The sequence below is a fragment of the Dermacentor variabilis genome, chromosome 6 (assembly GCF_050947875.1).
Source record: "Dermacentor variabilis isolate Ectoservices chromosome 6, ASM5094787v1, whole genome shotgun sequence".
In the NCBI taxonomy this organism is placed as follows: Eukaryota; Metazoa; Arthropoda; class Arachnida; order Ixodida; family Ixodidae; genus Dermacentor; species Dermacentor variabilis.
Genome location: NC_134573.1, coordinates 164,409,369 through 164,421,812, shown reverse-complemented (window position 1 = coordinate 164,421,812; position 12,444 = coordinate 164,409,369). Strand labels below are relative to the sequence as shown.

The following is a 12,444-nucleotide window of genomic DNA, read 5'->3' as shown; positions in this document are numbered from 1 at the left end:
GCCCGTCGAAATGAATGTCGCAAAATTTAGTCGTTCATTTCGACGGGCAGACGAACTGCATCTTCGAAGCAAGCGCACTTCCCTCCCATCTCCTGAGCCGAGAAGTTGCCTCCCTCGCCGTCCGCCAGATGGCGCAACCTGTCAAATCAGCAGCTTGGCTCCTGTCTGCAAAATCTGTGCGCATAGCCGAAAGCAGTTTCTGCTTCATTCTACAAAATGCAGGCAAGTACCGATGTTTAAATACACCTCAAACAACTTAGACTACAATATGCTACCCTGTGAGCGATGTTTGCCCTCGATCAGACAAGTAGTGTATGGACAGGAAATTTTTAAAGTCCACCAGCCAAATACGACAGACGCTGTACATATGCACATATATTGTGGTGCATACAATCAATGTTTAGAAAGAAATGCCTTCTTTCTCAAGTTGAACTTCTCTGTAGGTATACTATTAAAGAGACACTAAACGCAAATATTAAGTGAAGCTAAAGTTATAGATCAATGCTCGAGGACACCTAAGGAGTCAATATTATTGTGAACAAAGATTTAGTAATTGAGAAATTCAGGTAAATGCAGAACATGAAGGCACTCCTCATTTTCTTTCTGTCACTAGTACTCAACTTCTCATAGTAAAAATACAACTGCATTGCATTATAAGACAGAAGAAAATGCTACTTGTTTAGTCCTATTCTATGTTCAGAAAAAGTAAATAATTTACGTTACCCTTGAGAACGGCACGGGCGGTCGAAAAGTTTTGCTTTCGCTCGACTCTGCACAACCCCTGCCTTCAAGTTTCAGTAGTTCTGTTATCATGTAGTGCTGCGCTGGTTTTACTGGCTCGCGAAACTCCTACAAAGTGCAAGCAGGCAAGATTTGCACATCTATGTGATGTTGCGGAATGCCGGAACGATCCACGCCACTTAAGCAAAAGAAGCTGCAGCAACAAATCCAATGCTGTCTTGGCTTGGTTTCTCCATTGCTACGTGTTTGCGTCTTGCACAAAGAAACATAGTGCCGTTTGTCAGGCACCGTTTTACTCACAGACGGCAGTGAAGGGTGGCGATAGTGTATGCAACATCACCACTCCCCTGCTCCGGAGTGGACAACTTGAATGACACTAAAGGTATCCGCACTCTTCAGACACTATTTTCTCCTAAATGAAGTCTTTTTTTTTTTTGGCAAGAAACAAGCGCTGCGAGGTTTCTGGAATGGTATTTTAACAGTCCATGTTGACTTAATATTTGCCTTTAGTGTCCCTTTGAGCAAAGGCTCTTATGTTAAAGACAATGGCGGCAACTTGAAAAATTCAAAATGAAAATTGGCTCTGCAGTAAAGTATTTCATCTTTATGAATGCATACATGACTAAGTGAGAATATCTGCCACAGTCTTATTATCAGAAAGCTTCGTAGTTCAGCTGCTACAGTTGAGAGATAAACCTGTATGCAAATAAGCAGATGAAGATGGATGGCACTGTGATGCATGCCTTAATAAATTGAAAAAATTATTGTACTAGTGCTATTTAGCAAACCTAACCTGTTAACAAAATAAGTAATGCAGGCCATCACCCAATGATGGAAGCCAGAAACTGTACAATGGGATACTGACATTAGAAAACTAATGCTTGCCACTACTGTCGTATAATCATGCCTTGCCTCATACCACAAACAAAATTTCCATATTAGCCTACACCTTCTTCAATTGAATTTTGATAGTACTGTTCCAAAATTTCTGCTAATGAAAAGCGTTGAGTATTGAAATAAAACAGAAGAGAGGACCAGAACAGCTTTTTAAGATGTCCCATGAATGCGGAAGAACAAAGTGACCCCCATTAATACTTGTCTGCTCTTTGCATAGTAGCTAGGAAAATTTTCATTGCAAAAAGTCACAATTAAAGAACGCTACAAGCACTCAAAAAAGGAAGCTAAGCGATCATATCAAATAAGGAAAGCCTTATCACAGCAAACAAGCCGCTTTCAAGATGCCTTTAGAATATTTGTAGAAATAAAGCAGTGAGTGAATTAAAAATTAAATTCTGGGGTTTTATGTGCTAGAACCACAATACAATTATGAGGCATGCCTTAATGTGGGACTCTGGATTAATTTTGACCACCTGGGCTTCTCGAACATGCACTCAATGCATGGTACATGGGCATTTGTGCATTTCGCTCCCATCAAAATGCGGTTGCCGTGGCCTAGATATGATCTTGCAACCTCGTGCTTAGCAGCACGTCATGGCCGCTAAGCCACCACAACATGTTGCAGGGAGGGAAGACACTTCATATGAACACAGACTACAGCATACATGTACCACGTCTTAGAGGTAGCACCTTTATTATTGACAAGTTGAACATGTGGCTATCTTTTTTGAATGCCTTCATTGTCTATGCTATGGAAAACACCAATGTGGCAGACTCCAGAGAAACCCTTGACTACCTGAAGTTCTGATGTGCATCTAAATTTAATTACATGAATGTTTTTGCATTCTGTCTCCGTGGAATACAACTATGGTAGTCCCGAATAAAATGTGGGTCTTTGCGCTCAGCAATACAACAATATCAGACACTGAGGCACTGCTTCAGGTGCCCAGCACTAACTCCCTATAAGTGATACGCCTGTGGACCTGCCTGAAAGCAAATAGCTTGTTAGAAATCGAAGGCGTCGTTTTTGTATTCTACTGAGAAAGTTTATTAGGATGTCTTTGGCGTCCATTCAGTAAAATCCTCTGACCTATCAGTAAAGAACAAAATGTTCTTTACCACAGGTGGTTCCTCCTTGGGCCCATTCAGTTTGGCTTTATCTCCATTCTGGATTGTTCCTTGAGGTGATTTTGCAGACTCCTGTTCAAATAAAAGTACACTAATAAATATAAGTAATAAGATAACCTATCTTTAACAGGAACAATATTGAGCAATTTTTTCACAGCATACATGGAATAAAGGAATTATGCAAAAAAGGAAGTGAACACAATGATGAATTTTGTTAACTTTCAACATTTACCTGTTAACACAAGCTTAGGGTATGTGTCACTCACTTTCTTTAGCCCTGGTGGCTTCTCATCTTGATCAAGGGCTGACAGTATCTCTTTAGATCCAATGTGGTTGATTACCTGTGTCTGGAAAGCAACGAACAGGGCATTTAACACTTCCCATGTCAACTAAAGGAGGGACTATTTGTAAGCAGCATGAACCCATGACTCTAAGCGTGGCTGCCCGAGCCCTGGGATTTAACATTCCAAAGCTAATTATGGGTCAGACACTGCAGCCAAGAGCTCTAGATTAGACATGAGACCACCTGGATTCACCAAAATCCCAGGCACCGAAAATTCACCAGGCACCAAAATCCTGGCAAACAAGACTTTTTTTTGCTTTCCGCCATAATGACAATGTGGTCAGCACAAATTTTGCCCAATAAGCAGACAGCTTTCTGACAACAAGCTTGAATAAGCCCATCGTAGCTTTCTAAAATGTTGCTTGAAAGTAGCAGACTACTATTTTACGCAAAGAAAAAGGGTTTCAGAAGGCATTCAGAAGCCAAACATGCAGCTTGGTGCCAAGTTGGCATGGTGCCAACTGTGTTCTGAGCTGCCATGTTTGCACTATGGTGGGCAGATCATGCCCATAAAACGCCCATAGCAGACCATGCGGAGTCAAATTTCGGTTGTGTTATTGTACATTGGGCAGGTGGCAGGGCCACAGGGAAGTGCGAATAAGCAGGCAAGTCCGAAAAATCAAGCACCTGAAAAATCAGTGGGTGCGACTGTACTAATATTTGACATTTCTGCAACAAGAACACACATTTTGAGCCACATGCAAATTCATTTGGCTGTAACACGATGCCATGTTGGATGCCGCATTATTGGCTTTGCCATAACGAGAGAATGCTCTATAGAAATAAAGCACGGCTAGGCAAATTTTATATTTACTTCAATATATGTCATAATTTGTTTCAGGTTCAACTGTAGTGACTTTGCTTGTACTCTTCGTTTCCCACCTGAATTGTCCACAGTTGTGATTCCAAAATAATGATCCAGTCCGGGTCACGTCAAGATCTAGCCACACAAAATAACTCATGGCGGCATGACTGTGCATCAAAGTGCCATTTTATGGATAAAAACAATATAATCCAATTAAATTATGGGGTTTTATGTGCCAAAACCACGATCAGATTATGAGGATCACCGTAGTGGGGGACTTTGGAAATATGGACCACCTGGAGTTCTTTAACGTGCGCCTAAACCTAAGTACACAGGTGTTTGTGCATTTCGCCCCCATCAAAATGAGGCTGCTGTCGCCGGGATTCGATCCTGCAACCTCGTGCTTAGCAGCCCAACACCACAGCCACTAAGCAACCACGATGGGTCACTATAATCCAATGCTGACAAGCCCAAGAACTTGCAACAGGAGAGTGAAAAATTTGACAAGTGACTCATGGAAAGAGACAAGCCCACCCACATCAGGTTATATAGCAAGTGAAAATGGTCACTCCATTTACTTCGACAAAGTTGACACTTGCTTCACAGCAGTTATGTTTACCTTGTTCAGCACAGACATTTCTGATGTGTCATCATCACTGACGTCACTGTCCACATGGCGGATACTGGTGTCCCTTTCAGCTTCTACGAGTAACGGGGGCTTTCGTGGCTGTCGACTCGTCTCGTTGAGTACTCTTGCCGTAACATGCAAATCTGAGATGCAAACAATGGGTTCACTTCAGGGCAACCAGGGTGTCTTTGGTGGAATTACGTTTTAGGAATGTGGAGTTGCTACAGCAGAATCAATAAAGAACAGTTTGGAATTCATTACACATTACATCACTATTGCACACAGTACTGACATGATGACCAATGAGTTTACGCATGGTTCTCGTGCAAGAGCTTTGAGAAAGTCTATTAAGGTGAGAAAGTATTCAATAACCAGCATTTCCGCCATAATGCCATTACCAAGACAAGTCAAGTGAGATTAATACCAGATTTTAATGTGTACGACCTGCCCCTATATTAACCTTTTTCCTCCGTTTCAATAATTGGGAAACGAAAAAGAAAAAGCTGGACATATTACCCATGGGAGTAATCATGCATTCAAATAAACAGAAAAGCAACCTGGCACAATATTCATCACAAGGTAATGTTCTAGAATCAATTGCAAAAAAAAATTACAGGGTTTAATGTGACAGAACTGCAGAGTAAGTCCTAAGGAACACTAAAGTAGAGGTCTCTGGATAAATTTTGACTTCCTGGAGTTTTTAAATGTGCATCCAAAGCATGGCAAACAAGCATTTTTTAATACCGGCATCAGAATGTGGCCACCACAGTCAGGATCGAATCCGTGACCTTTAGTTCAGAAGGGCAACGTCATAGCCCACTGAGCTACTGCAGCAGCTTTTTGTAACATACTCCGGACAAATTATGATAACAAATATGATGGTGACTGACCTTCTTCGCAAGCATCTGGTTCGTCTTGGTCGTTTTCAATTAGTGCCGCCTGAATGGAGACAAACAGGACATTGAATGAATGAATTTAGAAATGACCCAACAGCACTTTCATTGTGGCCACCACAGCTGATGGGCAAATACTACGCAAGAATATGGCAAATCACTTCTGTGGAAGCACGCAAGGTGGTAGAAGTTTCATCAAAGAAAAAAACTGTCGTCTACCTAACAGCAGAACAAAGCTAAAGAGGAAGCCCATGGTTCCAGATTCTATCCCTGGACCAGGAGGAATTTTTTCTTCAGCTGCAAACTTTCTTTCCAAGAAGGCTGAATGAGCTTCTTTTGTAGCTCCGTGTTACAGTCTGGTAGATCGCAATTTTCCCCTTCATAAATTTTATGAACCAATAAAAACAGAACAGTAAGTGATGCTTCATTTTAAAGACTAAGAGTACAGTGAAACTTTGTTGACTTACTCTCGCTGATTAAAAAAATATGATAATTCAGAATCATTCTTTGGTCCAAGTAGGCATATGCATTATTTAATGACACCAAATGCTTGTTCATTTGAATGTATTCGGTCACGCACCCTTTAATTTGAACAACCCTCAGAGCGCCGCAAATGTGCGACACAAAACAGCAAAAGCGGCACTAGCAGCCAATTGAAACTAAGCGGCGGAGTCCACATCGCCATAGTCATCAGTGAAGCCCGTAGAGGAACAACCCAAAACTCAGACCGCTTTGTCTATTAGTGAGTTTACGCATTTGCCACAGCACGTGGCACCATGATGGCCGCATGTGCCTCCAGAACTGCGTAGTTGCCATCCCTGATCGCACTAATAACAGCTCACGTTTCATCCGCAGTGGTATCGGTGAGCAGTAGTTTCATTTTTACTCAGTGCCAGAGTGTTCGCTGGCAGCGTGTCTTCAGAACTGCGCAGTCACCATGCATGATCTCATCAATAACGACCACGGTTTCATCCGCAGCAGCTGCAGTGAGCTTAGTTCCATTTTGCCTCAGTGCAAAATGTCAGAAACATGGTGGAAGCTGTCGAGGGTGACGACTGATTCTACCAGAGCCCGCACACTGGCATAAACCCGTGGCTATATGCAATGGATGGACAATCTCTTGCCAACTAACTCACGCTAAAAAAATAATCAGGATGTGTGTGCGGTACTGAAAAGCATGCCTACTCGGATGAACAAGAAGTACAAGAAATTTCAAGGCTCTCCAAACTGCGAGCGCTGGTCAGTCACATGACGACAAGAAATGCCGCTTCTGCTCTGATTTTGTGCGAAATAGAAACAAGGGTTGCAAATTTATTCAGTAAATAAAGGTGGATTGGCGCAGCAGGCATTTATTTATTGTTTTCTTGGTACCCTCGATAACTCAACATCCAGTTAATTCAGCCGATTTTTTTTTCTGGTCCCGTGAAATATGAATCAACTAGGTTTTACTGTATGTAAGAGAAGTGAATTGTTCACTTCTTAATCAATAAAGCAGTCACCACATGAACAGAATTGCTTTTGTATCTAGGTTTAATGAACAAGGTTTTTATGGAAATTGGCACTAACTGCTGTTGCCAGTTGGACTACACATGAAGTTATAATTACCATTTATACAGTTTTCTGGCAAATCATACATAAGGCAAACTTAGAAGGTGTTTCTTCACTGTACACTCAATAAAAAACTTTTGTTGTTTTCCGACACTTTTGTCTCTCTTTCTCTCTCTTTTTTTTGAGGAGCAGCTCATTAAGGGCACTCATTACACAACACTTGACAATTCTCGGCCCTCAGGCACAACAGCTCGACATGAGCCAAATTTGTGTTTAAAGAAAAAGTATAACGGCCTCACACCATAACCTGAACACACAATGCGCCAAAGAATTGGTGCTTTTACAAACACGTATCTATAAACACGCACGTACTATATATAAATTGATCTGCACAGCCAAAAACAAATGCCAGGGTGAACAGATAAGCCAAATACTGTTCTTACACCGTTCCTATAGAGAGTGGAACAGAGAACCCGTGTATATCTGCTTAAAAGGCCATCTCAAGGGAGAGCAGAGATTTGCATACCTTTCGATGGCGTCTCTTTGCACGAGCCCCATTGACATCGCCTGTAGCACCAACCTCATTGTTTGCGTTGACTTCCTGGCCAGAACCAGGTATGACAAGGACCAGCGTATGACAGCCGCCACAAGCAACCTAGCAGCAAACAAGAAATGGGATGTGACATCACGGAGTGAGAGGACATGCTAGCTCGGTGATTTCTATCTGAACTTACTCAAACTTGAACTGCCAGTGGGCTAATAAATGAGCTACTACTAAAGCTTACTGCCACTGCTACTACTACTACTTGAAATACTGTAAGCAAGGGGGCACAGGCTTGCTGCAAATGCTGCACCCAAGCATACTGCGTCAAGTCAAACCTGCCACACAAACAATTACAAATAAAAAGAATTAGAGCACAGCAATCAACTAGTCACATATCATGTGAGGTCTATGTTAAGTCCTGAATCAAATTTAAAGAATGAATAAAAAGCTCCAGTCACTGCCACATGAGGAGCTGGTCAGGACATGAGCACACCAAATACGCGCCCCCCACTAGCTTCACTCCCCCCCACCTTTGAAATTACTGAGTACCGGTATACCTGGCATAAAAGAATGCGCGAGAATGTTTGCCATTCACCTGTTGGACTTGGTATGAAAGCAGCTCCTCGACCAAGGCGGGAGTAAACTGGTTCGCAGAGACATCATTAGTTACCAGTGCTAACTTCCCGTGGCGGGCGTCTCCACATGTCAGAAGCTGCCTCTTGTCTGGAAGGAAAAAGAAAGCAAGAGGTACTTGAAAGAGTGCGTGGGTATGAATATAAATATGATCTGTTAGTGCAGAAATGTGCAGAACTGAGATGGTTTCCTTCGAATGTATGTGTGTACAGGGTGTCCCAGCTGACTTTAGCCAGAGTTTAAAAATATGCGAATGTCACGTGGCTGGGCAGAACTGAGGTAATGTTGTTTGCCATTGCTTGGACATACTCAATTTTTTTTTTCATTCTGCCTAATTAGATAATTTGTCTTAATTAATGAATCAACCCCTCAAATATTATAATCAGATGAAAAGTATCAATGAGAAAATTGTAGAACAACATGAAAAGCTCCCAATACAGCTTTCTGTTGCTCAATACGTGCTACATAATAGTGTTTTTCCGCGTGTGAAAGAAGCCTGCGAATACACACAAAGTGCCTCAGGCAGCCAGTCGCATGGTTTGGCATCGGTTAGGACTAGGACACACAACCGATGCTGGTGTCAGTAAAGCTGGCGCAACATATGTATATTTAATCACTCGTTTGTACACACCAAAGTTTGTGATTTCCATATACGATTGTTCAGTTTTTATGTAGATGCTGTAAACACCTGTTTTGTGTGCTTCAGCAGTCTTTTGTTGCTGAAGTTGGTCATCAGTCCCTCTGGGGAGCTGACAGGCAGGACAGCAAGCAACAAGCACTCACCAGAAGACGTGGGCCTTTTACTACTATTTTGCCTTTTAGGAACATGTAAAAACTTTGACAGTCTCGCATGTGCAACAACTCTAAATGACAAATAAGATGCAACAAAATGTCAGTAGTTGACTGGCGAATGTTATGTATCCTTTAAAATATCCATTGTTAGAAAACAAAAGAACAATAACATATTGTTCTCTATTTTTTAGGTAAGAAAACATGAACAAAACTGAAAATACTGCCAGCAAAGTATATTAAATTTTATATGAGGTTTATTGCCCAAAGCAGCATACGGGCTATGAGCAATGTTTTTGGGGGCTCCGGCATAATTTCAACCAGCTGGTGTACTTCAACGTGCATCTAAGTCTGTGTACACAGTCACTGAACGATAATTCAGACACTGATATCTTGGACATGCTTGATTATTCAGATGTCTCAGCCTCGTCACTTTTCTCATAGCATATGTATGAGGACGGCCATTATTTTGGATGCCTTCCAACACACAATTTGATATTTTGGACTTCGTCTGCATGACAGCATATAAGTTCGGCCACAGAGATGGGCATAAAGGGCAATGTTTTTGTTCTGATATGTTGCCAGCACATCCCCGAAACCAAAAGTAGCGCAGAATGCTACTGATCGTGCCCAAGCCATGGGACAAGTCAAGCGAAGCCAGTAAGGTGTCAACGCAGCATTCGCATATTTATGGTGCGTGTCCCGTGCGTTCAGCATTTCAGCAAATAGTGGCTCGGTCTCAAGCACCCCGGTCATGTTACTGCTACAAATTTTTGTCACCCTGGATTAACAAGCAGCTCGAAAGGGTGCCAGGTCCATTGTTGCTGTCTGCACTGTGAACAAGCAACTTGAAAGGGTGCCAGGTCCATTGTTGCTGTCTACACCAAGTGAACAGAGTGCCGGACAATGAATGCAATGAAGAAACCTGTGATCATTCGGCTGTCGCAGCATGGTCTATCTCTGCTCATGTTGACAGGGGATGGATATTTGGTACATTCATCTATCTGTAGCTGCAATGTGTTAAAGGGTCGAAATGCAGGTCGCATGCAGTTCACATATGTGCAGAAATGTGTTGACAAGCTTTTCTTGATCAGATGCGGAATAAAGGCTTTCTTGTAGCGTACTGGTATTTGCACGTGCAGCAACACACTGACAAGCTCTTTTAGGCCACTTGTAAAATAAAGACATTTAGTTTCTTTATTTAGCCAGGGTAATTGTCGCCAGATTGTTGGCCCCTGCCAACATAGGCTTGAAGCTGTGCTAAGAAACGTGTGCTATTGGGCACGAGGGCCACTGCTCGGACCACCAACACTGCAATCGCTTTTGCACTGAAAGTGGGATCATGTGACATCACTCTGCTGTGGCGAGCGCTCTCGTGCCGATTTGATCCCGCGATTTAAGATATTTATTTTGATTGGTCATAAACGTTGCACCCTGTCATTGAATAGTACTGACCGTCATATCAGAACAGAAAAAAGTTGCTTGGGGCCTTTTAAATGCTTTCTAATATGCTTGTCACGGAATATATCTAGCCAAGGCTGCGACTTGTTCTTATTTTGGCCGGATTGTTCGTTTAGAAAGCAGCAACAAGACTTGGTCCATGCAAGAGTAAACTGGTCAAAGAATTTTCCAACAACCTTAATGGCTTAGAGATCACTCCTCAGAATTTTGTTATTAGTAAGGTAACTTGTCAGAGGTTGTCACATTCAAGGTGCAGCTGGGTTACAGAGGGCGATAAAGTTTACCGTAGTGAAAAAAAAAAAAAAAGTGCTTGTCGTGTTCTATTTTCTTCATATTTGTTCATCAGCACTGCAAATAAAGATGGCATTAACTACTACATGATACAAACAAAATAAAATAACGTAAATTTTGCAGGACAAAAACTCATGACCGCTTCCCATCTCCCTTCGTAGTTACACATTTCTTTTGTTCTTCTGTTCTCTATGGGCATTTTGTGTGCAAAAAACAGGTAATTGTAACAAGATATTCACTTTTGTTATTGTGCACTGGGGCCAATGTGAATATGCATCCTATGTAAGCTAATAAAGGCATGCACTGATTCTGAGGGCACTACATTACACAGGTGATAAAACTTACGCTTTTACAGAGATTTATCGACCAACAATATTGCTGGTAAGTTAAGTGATGGGAACACTTGTGGCATCAAGTTACATCAAATAAATAACATAAAATGTACCAATAAATTGCAAACATCTGCAGCAAGATCACTTCACATGTTCGAGCCAATAGTCGTCTTACGAGACAAGATGCTTTGCCACGCGCATGACTGACTGCATTAAGTTGCATAGATTTCACTTCACGTACTTAACAGCATCACTCTTGCGAATAGAACTTGTTTTGTACATGTATGTACACACTTTGAAATTTGTCACACAACCATGGAGCTTCTGTAGAAGCTACTGTGTTTTCCGCTTTTGCGACAGTATGTAGAGCAACACCTGACCTAGGTCAGCATGGAGACACACTGTGTATTCAGATAGAGCAATACAAAAGCTTAAAATCAAAACAAAGAACAAGTGCTGTTGTGTAGAACTACTACAACCAACCAATATTCTGCAGCAGTAAGAAGAAAAATGAAGCGTGCGATGGTGCTGAAGCAGACACTCCAGCACAGGATTCAACTTTGTACATCATTCAGATACCGACGGCAGGCAGCACCACAGTATGTCCTCGCCCCTGATACCACCAATGAAGACCTTAGTGACGAAATACAAGCTCACCTGAGAGAAAAGCGGTGTGGCTCTCTCCACAGACCACCTTTGCAATCTTGATGCCTTCGACAAAGGGGATCAGCTGTGGCTTGTTGCTTTGCAGTGTCTTGTTCCCCAGCCCGAGCTGGCCGTTCCGACCATCACCAAAGGCGTACACTTTGCCCTCAGCTAGAAGCAAAGAACAAAGTATGCAGTGCTATGAAAAAGAGAGCCTATAATGCTGCCTAAGCAATACCTGCTTCACATGCTTGCTTTCAATGACCTATCAAAACGAAAGGTCATTAAAGAGGCCCTGAAACACTTTTTGAAAATAGTAAGAAAATGTTGCTAATCTGTCGTAGAGGCTGCGATGAACATGTGAGCCAGACATTACTGCGTTGCATACAGCAGGGTAATTACAATCTTGTGTCAAAAACAGCAAAGATTGCTTGCCCTTGTTTCTGCCATAATATCACGCAGCAGCATCACAAGCAGCTAGAAAACTATTGGCTGGATTCTTGATCGCGAGAGCATTCTCAGTAATACATAATTGCTAATGCTTAATTATACAAATGAAACATATATACCATATTTACTTGCATAATGATCGCACTTTCTTGTAAAAAAAATTGATGGAAATTTAGAGGTGCTACGCGGGTTAAATTTTCCGCAAAAAGAAAAGAAAAAAATTTTTTCATCACGCATTTGCTACAGGATGACAACAGGTCAACAAACACGTGGCTGCCATTGTAACAGTGTGGGACACCAAAACAAAAATGGCGGC

The 12,444-nt window shown here is 41.9% G+C and overlaps 1 protein-coding gene across 1 annotated transcript in view; it reads right to left on the bottom strand.

The window, feature by feature from the left end:
• The window catches only part of LOC142585651 (X-linked retinitis pigmentosa GTPase regulator-like), a 38,530-nt gene that overhangs the window by 12,038 nt on the left and 14,048 nt on the right, over nt 1-12,444 (bottom strand). The window contains exons 8-14 of the mRNA XM_075696574.1: nt 11,691-11,849; nt 8,123-8,250; nt 7,510-7,638; nt 5,433-5,481; nt 4,534-4,685; nt 3,033-3,113; nt 2,758-2,838 (exon numbers count right to left, since the gene is read on the bottom strand). Of these exons, the coding sequence (XP_075552689.1) occupies nt 2,758-2,838; nt 3,033-3,113; nt 4,534-4,685; nt 5,433-5,481; nt 7,510-7,638; nt 8,123-8,250; nt 11,691-11,849 (779 nt within the window). The remainder of the gene's footprint in view (nt 1-2,757; nt 2,839-3,032; nt 3,114-4,533; nt 4,686-5,432; nt 5,482-7,509; nt 7,639-8,122; nt 8,251-11,690; nt 11,850-12,444) is intronic.